At 33.8% G+C, this 21,408-nt stretch overlaps 2 protein-coding genes and 1 long non-coding RNA gene across 12 annotated transcripts in view; 1 reads left to right on the plus strand and 2 right to left on the minus strand.

The window, feature by feature from the left end:
- The window catches only part of LOC141448166 (dystrophin, isoforms A/C/F/G/H-like), an 898,384-nt gene extending 883,090 nt beyond the window's left edge, over positions 1-15,294 (plus strand). For 8 of the 10 annotated variants that reach the window (XM_074116303.1, XM_074116369.1, XM_074116325.1 and 5 more), the window contains 6 exons: positions 4,611-4,882; positions 5,048-5,185; positions 6,351-6,594; positions 6,878-6,974; positions 8,526-8,600; positions 14,798-15,294. In XM_074116303.1, coding sequence (XP_073972404.1) covers positions 4,611-4,882; positions 5,048-5,185; positions 6,351-6,594; positions 6,878-6,974; positions 8,526-8,600; positions 14,798-14,856 — 885 coding nt within the window. In that variant the 3' untranslated portion in view covers positions 14,857-15,294. Of the gene's footprint in view, positions 1-4,610; positions 4,883-5,047; positions 5,186-6,350; positions 6,595-6,877; positions 6,975-8,525; positions 8,601-14,600; positions 14,618-14,797 lie in introns of all 10 variants that reach the window. The other 2 variants (XM_074116317.1, XM_074116361.1) reach the window with 2 other exon arrangements.
- Positions 5,192-6,944, minus strand: LOC141448311 (uncharacterized). The gene is made up of 3 exons (XR_012454949.1): positions 6,804-6,944; positions 5,962-6,115; positions 5,192-5,878 (listed from the first exon to the last, which is right to left on the minus strand). It is a non-coding gene; the product is annotated as an uncharacterized lncRNA (long non-coding RNA).
- Positions 15,295-15,439: 145 nt separating the features above from the next.
- LOC141448209 (O-acyltransferase like protein) overlaps positions 15,440-21,408 on the minus strand; it is an 89,180-nt gene continuing 83,211 nt past the window's right edge. The window contains exons 6-15 of the mRNA XM_074116413.1: positions 20,965-21,135; positions 20,628-20,721; positions 20,350-20,478; positions 19,687-19,852; positions 19,363-19,442; positions 19,195-19,290; positions 18,947-19,076; positions 18,557-18,731; positions 18,337-18,479; positions 15,440-17,033 (exon numbers count right to left, since the gene is read on the minus strand). Of these exons, the coding sequence (XP_073972514.1) occupies positions 16,896-17,033; positions 18,337-18,479; positions 18,557-18,731; positions 18,947-19,076; positions 19,195-19,290; positions 19,363-19,442; positions 19,687-19,852; positions 20,350-20,478; positions 20,628-20,721; positions 20,965-21,135 (1,322 nt within the window). The 3' untranslated portion in view covers positions 15,440-16,895. The remainder of the gene's footprint in view (positions 17,034-18,336; positions 18,480-18,556; positions 18,732-18,946; positions 19,077-19,194; positions 19,291-19,362; positions 19,443-19,686; positions 19,853-20,349; positions 20,479-20,627; positions 20,722-20,964; positions 21,136-21,408) is intronic.

Genomic DNA, 21,408 nt, shown 5'->3' on the forward strand with positions numbered 1-21,408 from the left:
TGTTTAATGGGGAAGCTCATTCACCTCCTCTCCAAGAGTTGCAAGAGAAATATTAAAAACAAATGAAGTACAATGAATGCAGAATATTTAAAGAAAATCCTTATAACCATTTTCAAGGAAATCTCAAAAGAAAAAACAAAAAATCCATTAAGTAAAGTGAAAAAATGAAGGTACCAAATCGAAACAAAGTTTCATCTTACTGCGAGTTTTAGTTTTTGGAGTTCTTTTAAGTATACTCACTAAAACTATTTTTCTTAAAAATACTTTTTCGTACTGAGGGTTTATCAAAACGGGAATTGCCCGTGAAAACTGAATCAAAAACTTCACATGATTGCCATACAACCCTTATCTAGAAAGAGAAAGTAAAATCCATAACTGTAAATAATTCATTCAATTTACTAAGCCTCTTTTAATTTCCTTGTTTTTATTGCACGTTAAAAACTAGTTTTTAGAACAACAAGGTACGTTGGTATTGGAAAAAAACATATTTGTCGAAACGTTGCCAATATAAATATAGCTTTGAAAAATTATTAAAGAATTTATTAATATTTACAAAAAGTATAATTCTCAATACTTAAAATTATATTATTATTCTATTGTTAACTAATTTAAGCATAACCAAGTAAAAGTTTTATTTTGTTTAAAAATATTGTAAAGTTTTTCCCAAAATAAAAAAACTTTACTTTCACAACTAATGCCTGCCACTAGTTATTAAATATGTGGGTTTGATTAAATAATAAAACTCGCTAAAGTTGTAAGTAATAACCTGATTTATTCACACGTTAACATTACTCACATTAACATTTACAAGCAACTAACGCTATTCATTACAGTCACCATTTACAACAGTCACAACAGTTTACTGTTACTTACTCACTTCGTAACGCCACAAAACTGTTCCCCGACTGACCACTGGTCCGCACTGCACCGAATTGCACTAGTCTCAGCTACACTAACACAGCTCTACTCATCAACTGACTAATTGCCCAACTAGCTACCACTGAAGCACTCCGCAACATTGACTCTCCAAGACTAACTCATAAACTTGACTAATAACTATAAACTCTAATAACTCCTTAAAACTTGCTTGAAACTCGATTAACACTTGATTAGAAAACTGACTTCTCCAGCTGTGTCGGCCTCCTTTTAACTGCGTGCCTCCCTCCAACTGGGACTGCCCTCCTCCAACTCTCTGAGCATAAGTTTCCACGCCCTCCTGACGTTCATTGGCTGGAGAAAACATACTGCCACCACCTCAGCTGTGGGCCGCCTCCTCCCATTCTCTGTCTCTCTCCAACTCCGTCTGTCTCCCTCTCACCTGTCAATCACAGGCTGGGAAACACATATGCCACCACCCCAACTGCGGCCTTTCTCTTAGCTGGCTTTTACACAGGTCACTAACTCCTTGAACAATCTAGCCCTTTTCTTTCTAGTTAAAGTAAAGACCGGCCCTTTAGTCTACACAGTGGTGGCCTGTTACCGGCTTTAGTCGCTTAACCCCTAGAACAATCTAGGCCTTTCTTTTCTGCCACAAGTAGATACCGCCCCTTTTGTTTCTGCAGTGGCGGCCTGTTACTGACTTTGGTCGTTCAACCTCTAGAACAATCTAGGCCTTTCTTCTCCGCCCAGGTCAACTTCGTTACACTGCCCCCCCCTCTTAGAACTGTTCGTCCCGAACAGAAGTCTCCTTCGTGATGTAGGGCAGCAATCGGTCCAAGTGTACCACCTTCATCTTGGATCTGGGCGTACGTTGGAACTCGAACACAAGGTCGTTGAGCCGTGAGACAATGGTGTAAGATCCTTCCCAGCAACTTAGGAGGTTTTCTCTTTTTGCGGACACGTTTATACGACCACACTTTCTCACTTCTCTGGAAAGTTCTTCCAATAAACTGCCTGTCATAGAATGTCCTCGTCCGGTCTCTGTCCTGTTTCATCCTGTCGCGTACCTTTCCTCGTGCAGCTCTCCATTTCCGGCGAAGTTCCACAGCATAGCTACTCACGCCCGACTCTTCAGCTTCCAGGCTGCCAAATGGAAGATCGTTGGTTAGTCGAAGCTCTCTGCCAAGCATTCGCTCTGTGGTCTCTTGAGCTGCTGATCGGTAATCCATCCTTAAGGGAGGTGTATGTTCATCCCAGTCCTCCTGATTTTCATTTTCCAAAGCCCTCTGATGCCCTTCTAGGGTCCTGTTAATTTGCTTCACCATGCCGTCAGAGTGAGGGGGTAGCGGCGTTGTCCTTGTTCTCCTGACGCCGGGGAACTGGTAGACAGTCGATGCTGCAGCTGCCGTCGACGCGTCCTGATCTGTTGAGACGTGGGCCTCTGCCCACTTGCTGGAGTGGTCCGTCGCAACCGGCATATAGCGCATTTCTCTTCTGGAATCTGGAGAGCGTCCTGCCATATCGTTGGCTATCCTCTTGCACGGAGTTCCTACCTTGTCCCGCCTCAGGGCGCCATTGGTTCCACGGCTGGTTCTCTTCATTGCAACCCACTCGGCGCACCGACTAGCCCAGTCTACACCGTCCTCGTGGTAGCCTACCAAAGAGAACCGCTGCCTCCGCTTGGCCAATGCCCTCTTTACTGCAAGATGGATCCCGGTGTTACCTCCTTGGATGTCCGATAGCCCTTCTTCCGTTTTCGATTCTGACAGGAGTACTTCATCTCCCGCTTCTTTCCGGTCCACGCTTCTTCGGTCTCGCGACAAAATGCCCATTTCAATGGCGAGCGAATTCCGCTGGGCACAGTAGCTCGGTACGTCCCGACTGCTGGGTGCAATCTCGTTCCGGACCGCTTCCTCCTGACACTTGAGCACAGACCCCGTGTCCTCGCCCAGAAGTTGTTCCTCCCTGGTCGCTTCAGGGCTCCATTCCACTCCTGGTTGAACAATAATGGTACTCTTACCTCGGTCTTGCTCTTCCTGTCCGCTGCAGTTTTCCAGCGCTCCTATGCTTTCTTTTGACCACGCAGATTCTTGAACTTCTACAAGGCTATTTCTTCCTTTAACCTGGTCACGTACACCTCTAAAGTCTGACCTGTCATCTCTACTACCTGCATCATCCTTGCTGCCTTCGTCTTCTTCTCGGATGTTGTCGGCTTCTTGGACCTTGTCTGCCTCGTTCTTCATTCCTTCTGATATCTGGTTTAATTTCTTTTCCATTTCTCCATTTATTTCGTCTTGGATCTTACTTATTTCCCTGGTTACTCTCCTTGTTATTTCTTCTCTCATCTTTTCCTGGCCCTTATTCACCTCATCTAGGCGCTTGTTCATCTCATCTTGACCCTGTTTCATCTCCTTCATCAGTGCTATTAACTCTTCCATGTTCTGCTTCCTGGCACTCACGGGCATATAACACTCGTCAGTTCTCCACAACTTTCGGCAATTTACCCGAACTAATAAAATCAAAACTTACTCGTCTAGCGGTTTTATCATATCCCACTTCTGACACCAATGTAAAGGTTTTTCCCAAAAATAAAAAACTTTACTTTCACAACTAATGCCTGCCACTAGTTATTAAATATGTGGGTTTGATTAAATAATAAAACTCGCTAAAGTTGTAAGTAATAACCTGATTTATTAACACGTTAACATTACTCACATTAACATTTACAAGCAACTAACGCTATTCATTACAGTCACCATTTACAACAGTCACAACAGTTTACTGTTACTTACTCACTTCGTAACGCCACAAAACTGTTCCCCGACTGACCACTGGTCCGCACTGCACCGAATTGCACTAGTCTCAGCTACACTAACACAGCTCTACTCATCAACTGACTAAGTGCCCAACTAGCTACCACTGAAGCACTCCGCAACACTGACTCTCCAAGACTAACTCATAAACTTGACTAATAACTATAAACTCTAATAACTCCTTAAAACTTGCTTGAAACTCGATTAACACTTGATTAGAAAACTGACTTCTCCAGCTGTGTCGGCCTCCTTTTAACTGCGTGCCTCCCTCCAACTGGGACTGCCCTCCTCCAACTCTCTGAGCATAAGTTTCCACGCCCTCCTGACGTTCATTGGCTGGAGAAAACATACTGCCACCACCTCAGCTGTGGGCCGCCTCCTCCCATTCTCTGTCTCTCTCCAACTCCGTCTGTCTCCCTCTCACCTGTCAATCACAGGCTGGGAAACACATATGCCACCACCCCAACTGCGGCCTTTCTCTTAGCTGGCTTTTACACAGGTCACTAACTCCTTGAACAATCTAGCCCTTTTCTTTCTAGTTAAAGTAAAGACCGGCCCTTTTGTCTACACAGTGGTGGCCTGTTACCGGCTTTAGTCGCTTAACCCCTAGAACAATCTAGGCCTTTCTTTTCTGCCACAAGTAGATACCGCCCCTTTTGTTTCTGCAGTGGCGGCCTGTTACTGACTTTGGTCGTTCAACCTCTAGAACAATCTAGGCCTTTCTTCTCCGCCCAGGTCAACTTCGTTACAATATGTATTGGCATTTCGCCATATTATTATTCACTTCTGGTTTTGCGCTAGGTATTTGTTTATACTAAACTAGCAAATCTTTGTTTTCCTTTTTGTCTTACCTGTTTCGCTTCTTAACATTTGTTTTTTTTCACTATAATATTGAATAAGTTTTCTTTTTTTTTACAGACAACTTCTGGCGAAGATGTACGAGATTTTACTCGCGCATTGCGCAATAAATTTAAATCTAAGAGATACTGGGCTAAGCATCCTCGTGTCGGGTACTTACCAGTGCAAACAGTTTTAGAAGGAGATCCCCTAGCTGCACCACCCACTCCGCCACATCCACATCACTCTAACACTCCCAATCCTGGCCATGATGTTCACTCTACTTTGGAAATGTATGCGTCTAGATTGGCTGAAGTTGAACTACGAACTAGAACTAATTCTACTCCTGATTCGTAAGCATTAATCTTTTATAGATTGAGTTAACCAAATATATGAAGGATATGATAATATTCTTTTGTTGTATGTTGCTTAGCACATATGTTAATATTAATATTATTTCATATTAGCCATTGTTATGTTAAATTAATCGTGTAACAAGCATTAATATCAAATTTCAGTGAAGACGAACATCAATTAATAGCACAGTATTGCCATTCTCTGAATGGAGGAGAACCTGGCAGCATACCGAGAAGCCCTGTTCAAGTAATGGCCGCTATTGACGCTGATCAAAGACATGAACTAGAAGCTATGATAAGGTAAGTTCGTAAAATTTTCTAATTAGTTTTTTTTTTTAGCAGAAATTCATCAAAGTTCATGGAATTGTTGGGTTAAACAGTAAAGAGGGTATGCTATCAACGACATTAACACTGGCTTAGACTGCGAGGTGTGTGTATTGTGAGAGAAAGAGAGTGTAAATTTGTGAGAAAGAGATGCTTAAATAAAAACAAATATCATTTATTTCTTTGGTGAAAATGGTGCACGTTCTAAAACAAAACTGGAAATAGCTTACATTACAAATCTCACATATTCACAACAAAATTTACAGGTTATTTTTCAGAATATTTGCCAAGTTCAAGGAAATTATAAACATTATTTGTGCCTAATTTGTACTTCACTACTAGTTACGGTTTATGAAATTGTTACTGTCTGTAGATGGATATGAAAATTTCCGTATCATCAGTATCCAATAAATTAAATGTATAAACTAGGGTGACCCTGGTCACTAACCTGTTCACTACCTTTTTTGAGAGAGAAAAATGAGTAATTACCGCCGCAGAATTGAAGATTGATTATGTTATTCATTTGAAAAAGGTAACTAAGTCCAAAACAAAAGAAATGTCAAATTATATATATATATATGCGGAGAGATACAAAATTTGGATACACCTCGGCAAGTTGGTCCCGTCTCGGCAATCGTTCTTAGTGATGATTAGAAGAATATTCCATGTCTGGAACAAGTACAGGTCTTAAAGTACAAATTTAAAGTGAATATATGTATTTATTAAATGTCAAAGTGTTTTTAATACTATACTTTATTTCGTTTTCCTAAAACTGCTTCGTTTTCACTAGAAATCCTGTAGCTTGCTCTGGTCCTCACTGAATCTCGTCCCACTTGCCTTGCACCATAGTTAATTCAAGAAACTTTTTGTAATTAGTTAATATTAACTAATTAACTACGCCCTTGCCTATAAAGATTGAAAGCCAGATCTGTGGAAAGTATGGTTTTCTCTTGAGGATTAATGTCATCATCCTCCGCATAAATGAAACTATGAAACTATTAATTTCCTTACATTATTAGATATATATTAAAGATATTAACGATTTATGACTAATGGATACTAGTGCTGGATTTGTTGCACAAAAAAAAATTTCTTTGATTTAGAAAAGGAAAAAATTTTAAATGACCCCATGTACTTTCAGAGAATTAGAAGAAGAAAACGCTGGCCTGCAAGCAGAATGGGAACGCCTTCGTGGAAAATCAGGCGGTGTGGGCAATGGTAGCACTGCTGGTGGTGAAATTCTCGGAGATGAAGTGGATATGGTGGCCGAAGCAAGACTATTAAGACAGCATAAAGGAAGATTAGAAGCTAGAATGCAAATTTTGGAGGACCATAACAGACAATTGGAGGCTCAGTTGCAGAGACTCAGGCATTTATTGCATGAGGTATTCTTATTTATTAAATAGCAATTAAAAAATTACAAACCTAAAGCTAATCATTTGTTTTATGAGTTAGAGTATAGAAATTTAAAAAAAATAAAAATAAAAATGTATTGTAATTAGTTTGAACCAAATTTCTTATTTGAAGTTCTTTTCTAAAAAATGGTCCAATCTGAGTGCTGCTAATAATGCAAATGTTTTGATTTATTACTTACTAAATAATTAATTAGAGGAAGATAAATTGCCTAAGCCTTTTCTGGGTTTAATAGAACTCTTACATCTATTTCAGCCAAGCGGTAAAGCTGGAACTGGCACTTTGCAGACCCGATCAGTGACAGCTTCGCAGTTAGCACAAGATTCTCCAGCTAAACAACACGAACAAACAGGTTTGTTTTTGTTTTATGGTACTTTCTATTCCCGCCACCGCCAAATACCTTTCTCTACCCTTTCACTTGCAGTCTCTGGTGAGCAGAGTGGGAATTATTTTTTGCTCTAAAATACATCTTTAAAAAAAACAAAATTAATCTATTAATTTCTTGAAAACATTTCTGAAGTAACTTCTTTATGCTAATATTTCCAGGTTATATTTCCAATATTAACCAAAAAATGGTAAAATAAATCATGTCTTTAATTTACCTCACAATCAGTACTACTGATTATCTATTCAGTTATGTTATACTCTCTTAATTTGATTTCAATAGTTTAGATTAATAATTTATTTATCTTATACAACGGTTCTAAGGTATGTTTAGTGTCTATTGTAAATAATTATAAAAATAATTTAGTAATCTGTATATAGAAATTTCTGTAAATAGTGCAGGAACTATAAGTGGCATGAATCATTGTGAAAAATTGGGAAAAGCTTGGCCAGAAAATGTTTCTGGTATTGCAGTGGTCATTGTTGCACTTTTGTACGATATCCAGGAATGGTGCACACTTTTTTGCTTTACCTTTATTGGATGTAATTCAAAACGAAGGGAAAGATTTTCCTTTGAAAAACTTCATGTAAATTTTTATAATTGAATTATAGGTCTCTTTGTTTTATTATTCCAATAAATTGTGAGAGACAATTATTATTGCTCTTTCAATTGAGAGTTAATTTCTGTTATTGCAATACTTTCTTGAAGAATCATTACACAGATTTAGGTACAATGATTATTTATGGCAAAAATAATTCTATTTAGCAAAAAAATAAAATAAAATTATTACTAGATCTAGCAAAAGTTTTGTGAATTACTTTATAATTTTTTTTTTTTTAATTAAAAGAATGAACAACTAATAAAATGAAAATATCCTCCCACACAAAATTGGTTGTGAGATACTTTTTTTTTTTTAAATTTAGTAGCGCAAATGATAATAAGAAATTTTTGATCCCCAAAAATTTGTCGTACATTTTGAAGAAAAAGAATAAGATTAAAATTTTTAATTATATCGAAAATTATTATATTAAAAAAGAAGAAATAATTTTGCAATTATAAATGAGACATTAGAAAAAGACAATCATCTGTTTGAGGAACTATCTGTACCATATGATCTTTTAAAATGAAACCCTGTTAAAGTTCAATGAATCTAATGTTGTTGTTAACGTTGTCTATAATAAAATAATTGCAGCATGAAACGCAATCAAATTTCAAGGTTTTTCTAAATAAATAACTGGTTTTGGAAGTAAACCAGGTTGCAATTTATTATATATTCTTTTTTTAAAATAATAATAAGAGATTCCAAGAGAAAAAATTATTACGGAAGAAATAATGCAGTGTTTTTGTAAAATGTTAGCAGTTTTTTCATTAAAAAAAAGAGATTCGAATCATCCTGATAGTTTCACGGGTTTATTATATTTTATAACTTCACATTGTTTAATAAATATGGCTACTGTGTTTTTGGGTAATTTGGTATATATGGATTTGTCTGTTGGGATGGTGGTGTGTGATAAGCAGGTGTACGCTGGGAAAGACCTCCGCCTCCTGCAATGTCAGTCTCACACAACTTATCAACATTACATCATATTGCAGGTATCACCTCCTCTTCTTCCTCGCTTCTTAGCTTTTTTATTTACAATTGTTCCTCTTGATCCCCAGAGACCATCTGTGATCCATCTTGTGTACACAAGAGTGGAAATAAATTAACTAGAGTTTGCTAAGCTTAATGTGGGCGTGTTTTATATTTGTTACAAGCCTTTTCTTCTTTGCATGATTTTCAGTAGTTATTTTGCTCACCTAATTTACTGAGTGTGTTTTTGACACTACTTGTTTTTCACTCTGATTTATTTATTGCATGGGGGAGTGATTTAGAAGCAGAAATAATTTTTCAAAACTTAGATTAAGTTGTTTTTTTGTGATTTTTTTTGGTTTTTTGCCCTCTTTGAATTTTTCTTATTGTTTGAACATTGTCGCTATAAAAATTAAAAGAATTAAACAGCACGTTATATAATGTATTACCATTTAATACCTTCCTCTTTTTTTTCCAATTAATTGAATTGATTTTTACCCTAAAATAATTTGTCGTAAAAATCTAACATTTTGTTTCATTCAGAATTATTCTTACTGGGTATTTCCATATTATTTACCCAGTGTTATGCATTATTCATAAAAGAATCGAAACGAATCTCTCCATTGGTTTTTTGTATCATTTTAACCCTTCACCCTCTTGGGCAAATTATCCGTTTGGCACATGTTGCCATATAAAAAGTGGATACTTTATTTAGTGTTACTGACAGGCCTTTTTTCCTAGTGTCAACTATGGCTTTTGTATAGATGTACACTCATTCTGCTTGAACCTTTGCTTGACAAAAAAAAACAAGTATTCGAGTGGAGTCTTGTTAGGAAATGAAGTATTAAAATACAGATCTAGTAAGCTGGCATTAACCATGCGTTGACCGTATTTGAAAATGCATTTTCTCTTAGACTCCACTTCACTATCAGCTTCCCTCTATTGAATACAAACTATGAAATTTCGTAATCATGTGATTTGAAAATTTGACGCCAGTTTGTTTTCATATTGCTTTCCTTAATCTTTAAAAAGGTGTAGTATTACAACATATTATTACATTATTAATAAATATAAAATGTACATATTCATCCGTTATTTGAATATTTACTACATATCTTTACTTTTTATTCTTTACTAATTTATTATCCTCTTCGGAACAGAATTTTCGTTTTTTATTTACTTATTTTTGTTTTGAAATTATTCTTATTCATTTGTCATTTTATAGATTTTATATAGACTCCATTATCCAGATACTGAACGTTCTTCCTAGCAGTTTTGTGTTATGTACTTAAACTTTGAATTTACCTTTAGTTAATTCGATAGGTACCATACAGTACTTTCATTAATGCATTTCTTAGTGTCAGCGCACACACGATGCCTTGATTTCAGTGTTTACCGTCTGGCATTCCAGAGGTTCGCGCGGCCAGCGGCGACTCAAACTTCTAAAAGGGTTTGTGGGAAGATTTGAGGTTGAGAGAGCTTGGATAAGTGGATTTGAATGAGAGTATAGTTTGGAATGAAACTTTAGGTAACGGAGTTTGAATTTAGCAGAAACGAAAGGAATTTTTAAGTCGGTATGGATTGTGAGGTTTGAAATGTAAAAGGAAGCATTGACTGTACTAGGATTTTGGATTGTAAGGATTGAATGCGATTGGGCTTTGTGCTTTTGGTAGTACCATATCGTTTAAGTCCACAAGTCCATATTAGAACTAGTAGAGTGTTGTACAGTAGTCGTTTGTTTTGTAGAGTGAGTTTGGAGCGTATGTATAGTACTTTCTTTAACATTCTGTATCTGTGATTTAATTCAGTTTGATTTAGTCTAGTATGGGGGTTCCACGTCAAACGTTTGTCCAGGTGGAGTCTCAGGTAACGGACTTTAGAAGCTGCTGGGAGGGAAATTTGATTGAAATAATTGGCGGGAAGGATTTATGGTTTAAGGTGAAATCAATGTGCTTGGATTTTTGTCGATTAACCATTATTCTCCACATCCGGAGCCAGGGTTCTAAGAATAAAGATGAGCTTGGAGTTGGCGAGTAGCCATCACAGGATCTTTCTTTACCAGGGGAAAGGATAGCCGTATTATCAGCTTAAGTAAAGATGATGAGGGGTGAAGTGGGAGATCTGCCTTATGAATTGAGCATAAAAGTGGAGAAAGTATGCTACCTTGAGGGACACCTGCAAGGATAGGAAATATAAGAGAAAAGGAAGTGCCTTCGGCAACCAGGAAGTAGCGATCAGTAAGGTATGATTCGAGGATTAGGAAGGTTGCCCTAAAGTTTCCAAAGCAACCCCCAGGTGCCAGACCCAGTCAAACGCTTGAGAAATGTCAAGAAAAGCCACTGGGCAGTACTGTTTTTACTCAGGGGAGGAAGCGATGGTATCTTCAACACTATATGCCTGGTGAATGGTAGAGTGATTGCTGTGGAAGCCCAATTTGTGTGTAAGAATGATATGGAATGGAGTTATTACAGTTTGGAGTCTAGAAATAAGTAACTTTTCAAAGATTTTTCCAAGTAGCTGTAGTAAGCTAAATTGGGTCTATAAGTTGAAGGAGAATGAACTGTTTTGTTCAGTTTGAGAATCATACGGATTGAGGAAAATTTCCAAAGGATAGGGTAGTTTTAAGGATGTTGTTCTGAGGATGGAATTGTGTAGTGATGTTAGAAAATTGATCACTGCCGTGGCTTTTCTTTTAGGTAGGTTTTTAATGGCTTGTGGTACGTTCAGTATGTACTGGGTCCTCAATGTCTGGATGGGATGTAAAGACTTTGGAGAGGTGAAGAGCGAGGTAGTACGCCTCCTCCTCGTTGGATTTGTGCTAGTGAAAACTTCTCTTCAGGTGGATTGTGTTGGACATAATATTTCAGCCTGATATACTGATTGAGTAACTCTTTTTGTCGAATAATCTGAGTTAGGTTACTAGATTTATTAAAACTGTCCGGTAGGACAGTTGTATAAGGGTTGATCGTCAAAAACTGCACGAAAAAGCGTAATGTTGAAAAACACCCAACTTTGACAATTTTTTTCTCTTTTTCTATAAAAGATAAAATTCCCAAATTTTCTTTAAATTATAGGGCAAACCCTCCTTTATAGCTGCAATTTTTTTGCAACAACCCAGATCTAATAGGTTTCGAGAAAAAAGTTGCCGAAAATGAGCAAAAACGGCTTTTTCAAAAATTGTTGTTGTTGTTCTTCTTCTTCTTCTTCTTCTTCTTCTTCTTGTTGTTGTTGTTACCTTTTTTGTAAACTACGTAGCGCCTAAACGCGGGAACCGATTTTCATGAATGAATTTCATGAATTTCATTCGATTCGGAATTTTATGTAGATGTGCCTTTTGGGGGTCTCGACGCTGTACATCGCATAGGAGAGGAGTTAGCCCCCTTTATGTAAGGCCCCCTCCAAAATTATTATTACTAATTATTCTGTAAATCTTAGCCCGATTTTGAAATAATTTGGTAGGATGACAGAGTTAGGGCTCCCCTACGTAACATTAAAGCGGCGATCAGCTCTTACACTTGTTAAGGGAAAGTATAGCAATCGTTTCAAATTATCGACACGAGAACCGATTGTCATGAATGAAGTGTCATTCGAATTGAAATTTTTTACAGATTTGCACTTTAAAAGTCTGAACGCTGTGCCTCATAAAGAGGGGAGTTTGCCCCACCCAAGTAAGGCCCTTTCTAAAACTATTATTACCAATATTTCTGTAACGCTTTGTCCGATTTTGATAAAATTTAGCACGAATAAGTGGTTAAAGCTCCTCTACGTTGCTGATGCTCTTGCACCTACTAAGAGGAAGTACTGCAATCGTTAAAATTATCAATGGGTGAACCTATTTACATTAATGAATAGTCGTTCGATTCAAAATCTTTGCCTTTTAGGGAGAAGTACTGTAATCGCAGTTTATTTTTCTTACTCCTCTTAAGAGGAAGTACTGAAATCGCAGTTTAATTTTGCTTTTTACGTACAAATACCTTCCTATTTTATTCAAAACGCTTTCTCAAAAAAATTGTTATTGAGGATGGCAACTATAATCATTCTTTAAAAAGATCTCTCCAATGGTAGTTACGGTTCCGACTTAACACCTTATCAGGTTATAATGATAGAATTGCTTATTCTAAATTTTAAAAAAATCTGTGAAGCAGATAAGTAACTTTGTAAAATAGACAAAAATGAAAATCTATCCAAAAGGTACAAAAATCTCTTTAACAAAAACTTACAGTTTAAATTGTTAAGTATAAGGGTTGATTAAACGCCAAAAGGTACACAAATCAGCTAGTACCCAACATTTCATTCATGCTTAGCTGATATAATTTAAGTAATTTTGCTGCATTAACTTTTTCTTCACATTTTTTTAGAAATTATTAGATGTCACAGACCCTTATGCTGGCCAGATCATAATATTATTTTGTTATAATTATGATAAAATGTATATTATATCTTCGTTTTTAAATAGGTACTTTATTTTAACTCCATTTCAAATTATTCTTCAAATTTCTCTTTAATATGCCCTTTATTCTTAGTAGTCACATATACATTCATGTTAAAGTAGAGAAAAACAAAGTTAGAGTCAGCTACTGTTTAAATTTGAATCACGGATTTAACAGAATATTTCAGTCTTGAATTCGTCTTACCGAAATATTCGTGAGCACAAATAACACACAGTTAATAACAAGTAGATTATTCAACAATAATTATTCATTTCTCAATTGTAATTTAATTTAGGCCCCCTAATTTTACTTATAGTAAAATACTGGAATAATTAGCTGTCCTAAAAATATGCATATCTTATTTATTATATATTACATATATTCAACATTGTGAGAAGAACAGCTACATTGAGAGTGTAATTGAAGAAAACTATATTATTTGCGATAAAGCCAGATAATTATTACCTATTATTATAAACGTTTGACTACTACATAAAATAACAATTACTTTAATCGAAGAATGAACTTAAACCGACGATTTAAAAAAATAAATAAAATAAAATAAATAAATAAAATAAACAAAATCATTGATGTATGTTGATATAAGCATTTTTTAAAAAAAGGTTTTGAATTTTTTAGCCTCATAATTTTTTTTTATTTTTTATAACGTTTTTCTTTTTCACCTGTAATTAATAGTTTGATTATTATAAATAACTAGATATAACAGTCAATCTACAGTGCTACTTGAACAAATATTTTGTAGATGAAAAGGGCCAGCATAAGGGTCTGTGACATCTAATAATTTCTAAAAAAATGTGAAGAAAAAGTTAATGCAGCAAAATTACTTAAATTATATCAGCTAAGCATGAATGAAATGTTGGGTACTAGCTGATTTGTGTACCTTTTGGCGTTTAATCAACCCTTATACTTAACAATTTAAACTGTAAGTTTTTGTTAAAGAGATTTATTTAAGGCAATTATTAGTTTTCGCAAGGTTTCCGGACAGTGTTCTCTCGTCACGAACTACACTGTTAGTGAACTTTCAAGTATATTGCTCTTTTAACTGCTTAATCCATTTCTTCATAGATTTCTTGACTAGATCATTAAAATGGAAATCAGTATTAATAATACAATTTAGTTATTATCACAAATACACAATAATGTATCGGGTTTTTATTTCGAGACTTGCCTAAATAAAAGAGGAGTTTTTCTGAATCACTACCAAAGATGTGTGTTAAGTATAAGTTAGAGAATCAGGAAATCAATTAGTTTTGAGCTACCGTATATGATTTAAATTCTGCTTAGCACTGAGCTTTTTTTTTTGTAAGTATAAATTTAGCATAGATTCCAAACAACTTTTAGTTTTTTCTATTCTTATCAGGACATGTGAGTGTAATTGTGAGAGAGAATGAGCGAGGAAAGAGAATTCCTCAAGTGAAGTAATCGCCTATTTTTGCAGGCGGAACTGTAACCCCAACAATCGTATTATATTAAATACAATAAATTTATTAAGAAATTAAACAATAATGAAATCAGGATTTATTACAATTTCTAGACATTTGTTTTAATATTTGTTTTTGTCTTTTTACGCAGCCACAGGAAGATTATAGGTATTTATTTCTTATTAGGATTCAATGTAAAATTGATAAAGGAAGTAATATTCTAAACAGAATGCATTAAAATTTTCTTAAAATATTTTATTATAAATACATTAAATAAAATTACATAATTTTTTTACCAAATTTTATAAATAATACAATTAATTATATACTGTGTTTAATTAATTACAGGTGACTTGGGCAAAGCCGTTAGTGAACTTGTAAGTGCGATAACTGAAGACACAACGTAAACATATCTAATATTTATCATGATTGTAAATATACATATCACAATTCAAACATGAAATTTTATTACTTGACAAAACAATGAAATAATAACTATAAAAATAACAGCTCTTTACTGTTAATTATAAAAATTAAGGGATTAAATAAAAACTTGTCCTTTTCATATCACTCTTTACATTACATTCCAATAGCTGATGTAATCATTCTAAAACTTTGACACTAATCATCTGATTCTTCTTCAAAGTCATATCAGTGTAAAAAAAAATAATAATAAAAATAATAATAATAAATTTAAAAACAAAAGGAAATGATATTAGTAGCAAAATATATATAAATTGTAATAAGTAAGATTTGTTTTCCCTCTTTTTTTTTTTTTTTTTTAAGGATCTGACAAATTGGCCAGATTGTTTGTATGTTATGTTAAAATTAAATATGTATTTGTATTGGTATAATTTTCATTTCTTCCTTTTAGTTATCCTTATTGTGGAGGAAATACTTGAAGAAATAATAGGAATTGTTTAGAAATCTGACCCAACTAAATCAGAAGTCTCCAAACTTTCTTTATGAAACATGTTGACAATTAAAAACTTAGATTAGTTGATTTCGAAGTTTGATTACTACTAGAATGAATATTCACTTGAAATAATTTATTGCAAATTATTTCATTAGACATAAAAATATTACTGTTCCATGGTGAATAATTTTAATGAGATGAATTTAAAATTCCTGACAAAAGCAATCAAATCCAAAAACCCGGCGAACGTATGACAGATGGATACTTCCCCTGTCCCTATTGATTTTAAATTGCTCCAAAAATTTTAAAAAGGTCGTGATGGAAACAGATTTATAAAAATAAAAAACTTGAAATTTAAATCATTCTCTAAAAAAAATGGTTCTTTCAATCAAAAAAGTGAAATGATTTTATTCGTTAGTTAATTGTTTTCATTTTGTCCTTGTCTTTCACTATAAATATCACTAACATCATTCTGTTTTGACAGTATGTTTCTAAAACTCAGACCACATACTCTCAAAACATACAAACGTTCTTGCCACATCTATTTACTTACATCACATCTTGTTTGCTTAGGTATTATTTTTTTTTTTTAAATCATTTCCATCTTTTTTTATTTAAAACTCCATATACAGCAATGCACGTTAATTTTTATCTTGATTAATTAATTTCAGCTTGTGTACAATAATAATAATTTAGTGTTAAATGAATATCAGTATAAAACGTTTTTTGTTTTTTTAATTAACTAGAGATTTTCTACAGATTATTAGTTTTACCGTCCAATCCTGTCTTTATGGAGCAAAACCATTCAGTTTTCTTCTATGTTTATGTTCTCAATTTGAACAGTATCAATTATTCATAATTCTTTTTAACTTCTGAATCACTATTTTAGTTGTTCTCTTGTTGATAACAATAGTTAGTGTGTAAAAGAACAGTTATATCCAACCCACTTCTCCTATTAAATAGGGCTCCCTATTAATTGAACTTTACCTTAACTTTTTTCAGTTCTTTAACTGGTATTATGCTTCAAAAATAAGTTTATAAATATAAGACAAATAAAAACAAAGTACAGACTTACAAAGAAATATAGGCATAGGCTCTTGCCTGAACGAAGATAATTTTTCTTCAAAAGTAAAGTTTTGCATCGCTCCATATTCTGCATTTTTTATTTCGACATTGTCTTCCGTGCTTGATTAATATTGCACAGCTTCACTTCATTCAAATTTACAAAAAGAAAAAAAAAAACGAACTAAATCACTATTTACTACAATACTATAATAGTGACTATTTTCCTATCTACATTTATACACAGTGATTTAGACACGGTGATTTATTAGCAGTCCGTCAATTACTTCGAAAAAGAAATTTATGTACAAAAAAACTTTTAACAGTCAATCAGCCCTAATTATTGTCTGTGAACATCTTCTCAGAGATTACTTACTTTTTATACATAATTTTTAAATAGGTGGAGTTTAACGATTTCCTACTAAATTTGTAGGAATGCAACTCCTAGCATTTTTTCTCTTCAATTTTTTATGGATTATTGACCTTAGATTTCCTCTTAGTAGGCGATATAATCCTTAATAAAGATACAATTGGAGCTTCAAACAGCAGTGAAATTACAAACGACACTAGGTATGACATCACAAGATGGCCAATGAACATTATAATCTGTAAAAAAAAGTCTACATTATGAAATTGTATACCAAATATTTCTTGCTATTTATCTTATTTTTAATATTAAGAACAAGAATGAACAACATGGAAAAATGAGAGGGAAAATAATTATTTAAAAGTGTTTAGGTGGAAGTTAAGAAATTAAAAAAAAAAAACTTCTGAAGCTAATCCTTCCTAGATATCCTAAGCAGATATTTCTCTAAAGTTTGCCAATTATAGACTATGTAATATATATTACATATATAACACTGATAAAGCATATTATTGTTTGAATTACAAGAATTGCCATTGAATACAAAGAAGCGGTAACTGAAGAGCATTAGTGGAGAATTATCTGTCATCGGCAGTGAAATGGTAGTTAGCAACCAAGTTTATCTCTGGGACACTTCTTTCTTAGTGTCTTGTTGCAGGGTCCTTTGGTTGTGCAGTTTTCTTGGATTTGTTATGAGAGAGATGTGTTATGCTAATGTTAAAACTTTTTATATTTTGTTTTAATTATATTATTAAAAAAAGTATGCTAAGATCCGTGTAGAGTGCATCGTTTGAAACTTGGTATGAGGCGTCAGTAACCTAACAGTTTAATTGAAATTTCTGTATTATAATGAGGTTAGGAACTTTAGCAGTTCCGCAAAATTCACAACCATCACCATTAATCAAAAGATCCGCCACGACTATTATTTATTTAAGATTAGCAATGAATCTGTGCTCAGACTTTAAATAGCTGTTTAGTTTCTTTTCCTTAAAAACATTCATCAGGCTTATTTCAGTATGGTTGGACTGCCACTACTACTTATTTTTTAATTTTTTAGTACTGCATAAACTTGATTACAATATCATTATTTTATTTTTCTTTATCGAGTACTCAAATTTCTCAGAACCAGCATAAACATTGGTGCAAACGCTGGCTCATTTTGCTTGTACTCGTCGTTGAACTAGTAGCTTCATGAGAAAGATGGGAAACAACATCAGTAAGGACCTGGTAGCAAAGGCCAATACCGGAGAGGGACGGTCCCCGTGTTCTGCTACCCAGTGAATAAATAGTTAATATGCACCCTTTCCTGATACTTGTCTTCTTATAAGCATTCTTAGGAAAAAGCAATGGTGGTACAATGACTGTTGAGTCTTCGAACGGTTTTGCCTACAGATAAAGATCACTCCCCTTAGGCATTCACTACAGTGAAGAAAGAAATATCAGTTGAGACGAAGGAGTAGAGATGACTGTGTTCAAATTGAATTCACTAGCCTAAATTTATCAGTTGCACACGTAAAAGCAACAAAAACTATAAATAATACTTACCACCAGTTCAATACCCAAATGAAGGGGAGTTTCCATCCTCATGACAAAAATACGAATAACGAATGGATGTACCAAGTATGCGCAATATGTTACACGACTGAATGGATACAGTATACTGGAAGATAATATTTTCGTAACGTAACCTAAAAAACAATCAATTTGTAATGTTAAATTATTTAATTTAATTTTTACAAGTAGGTAATTGTTATATATTTCTTACCTCCATAGCCTGTTGAACAAGCAATCACAATCCAGGATAAAGAAAGAGCCCAAGCTGAGTGTGATAATGATGAAAAAGCTGCTGCTGAAACGGGGCTCAATTTACTTCCATACAAACCATACACAAGGAACAGTAGTAGGGTCGCTGACGCTAGCCAGCCTATTATTACGGTTACCTGAAAATCATTTGCACCGATTATTTCGTTTTTAATTTATGTTTTTATCGTTAGATTAAAAATTTTGCCCATTTTTCTAATGGTGCTTAGCGTCCAATAACCATATTAGGTGTCGTGGTCAGAGGCGGAAGCAAATGCTTTGCTATTAATATTAAAATAAATAAATAAATAACTTTCTGTATTTACTCAGAAAATGCACAACAAATGTATTTTACCTTATGCATTTTAATTTTACAATCGGTTCTAAACAAAATCCACCCTACTGACATTCCAACTAAGTACGGGCCTAATCTAGTCCATGGTTTATCATAAATCTTGTCAAATAATGCCAATGGATCATCCTCACTAAAAAGTAATTCAAGAAATTATTAAATAACATTGATTTTGACGTTTTGAATTTTTTATAACAATATTAAAATGTTAGATTCAAATGAAAGAAAAAATAAAATTCGAATTTACTAACTTTGGAACGTGGTTATTGTTATAGGCAATCATAGCAGTTGTGCCCCATGAGCTCACTAAAAGTACCGACATGATTCCAAATGCAACTTTGAAATGTCTAGAAAATAATTTTTAATAATTAGAATGTTAAACAATGAATAAATATACACAAAACAAATTCTAAACTTACTTTACAGAAAATATCAGTATTAGAGCGCCTAATACATAAAACTGGGTATCATCAGCAAGGTACCAACTCCAAAGCATACACTAAAATTAATTTATTGTTTCATTTAGTTTCAGAAAATCTAATAATTTTAATAAGAAACTACAAATCAAAATAAATTTTGAGATGGCAAAGCTTTTTATTTGAAACAAAAATGTTTTATATATTAATTTTTTTAATTTAAAATCTATTATAATAATAGCTTAATCATTATTATAGCCTAAAATTTATAAACAGTTAATGGATAAATTTTACCAACAATTTAAGAATTATCTTAAAACAATTTACCATGTCTTGAACTGGAAATAGAGTGTTAATATACAGCATATTTCTCCACCAATATTTCGGACAGTTAATATAATCAGATGTTGGTGTTTCAAAAACTGAATTATAATGGAACCATTTCATTGAAACTTGTACACATCCGAGTACAAAAAAATATGGTGCTGTCAGTCTAAAAAAAATTAATTAATATTGAAATAAAAAAAAAAAAAAAAAAAAAAATGGCTTTCTTCCTTAAGAGGTCTGCCTCTATGCGAGACCGTGGCTCGGCTAGTAGGCACCGTTTTTTTGCTAATCTCGGCTAATCTCTATTCCCGTTGGTCTGAAACATTATGCATAAGGAATGGGAAGAAAAGGCTGGTTCAGCGATGCACCTTTCTTTCTCAAATAATCGGCTTTCTCATTCCCAGGGAGTCCCACATCCCCGAGTATCCACTGCAGTGATAACCTACAGTTTTTGTCGGCCAAAACATACCATCGCAACCTAGTGGACTCTATTGAGGGCTAAAAATTCAAACTTTTAAGAAAATTTTCAATCATAACTTATGAATTACAAAGGATTATCTAGAAAGTTTAATTACAAAATTTTGTCTAAAAACTTTGGTTACACTTTTTGCCTCTTAATTCTGTAGCCTTAAAAATTAAAAAAATATATTCACAGATATTTACCTCGCAAATCTGTATCCAATTAAGCCCAAAAATTCTAATACCTTAGACATAAAACCAGTTGCTTTCGTCAGTTTAGTCATATCATGCTTTGCAGTTGTACGAAAATATAAGAAAGATACCAAAAGTCCACTGTGAAAAGAAACAGAATCTTATTGTGAAGCCACACTACGACTTTGATTTGCAAGAGTTTTTGTTATAATGTATTTATTTGCATTGTTTCTATTTTGAAGGCGACCTGATTATTTAAAACCGGAAAAGTAAGAAGTGTAATTAACTACCTTATGAAGAAGAATGTATCCACAGAATAAGCGCCATTATTAATAGTTTGAAATGCCAGTTCTCTTTCTACTAGCGATCTGTATGCCATATTATCTGGAAATATTAAAAAGATAATTTAATATAATCATCGAATGAGATATCTTAGTAAAGAATTATCGTTAATATTAAGCAGTTTTCGCAGTGATGAAGCATCAAACATTCTTAATAGAGTCGTCTTAGAGTAGTAGCAGTACTTTTTAAAATATTCTAAGCAAAAAGAACAGTCAAATATTCCTGAATGCCATATTCCATTATGTATTAATTTAAAATTTTACATTAATCCGATTGCATAATTACCAGAATATTTAAACGCTATGATGCATGTATGTCCCAATATTACCCATGCCATGCTTATCGACCTTAGTCCATGTATGGTGGGAATTGTATCTTCGCCAACAGATTTTTCACAAATAGTCACAATATTTTTTTTTAGTGAAAAAGATAATAAAATTTCTCTCCATAAAAGACCTGAAAAAAATGAAATTTATTTTGTATTTAAATTTAAGTGACTAAGGGCATTATAGTCTATTCAACCATTGTCCTTCCACTTATCAGAAATTAATTCAGCGCAATTTAATGATACAACTTTTTTTGTTTACCATAGTTTTGGGAATAAATTCATTCAATATTTCTCAATTTAGCAAAATTTTCTCAATTTTCATTATCTATTATTGCTAGTGAGAGGTTGAATTGAAACAAGTACTCAAACAAAAGGTATTGGTTTAAAAATCAACCAATAAG

The sequence above is a fragment of the Rhodnius prolixus genome, unplaced genomic scaffold, assembly GCF_049639745.1.
Source record: "Rhodnius prolixus isolate KJV_2025 unplaced genomic scaffold, Rpr scaffold_1, whole genome shotgun sequence".
In the NCBI taxonomy this organism is placed as follows: domain Eukaryota; kingdom Metazoa; phylum Arthropoda; class Insecta; order Hemiptera; family Reduviidae; genus Rhodnius; species Rhodnius prolixus.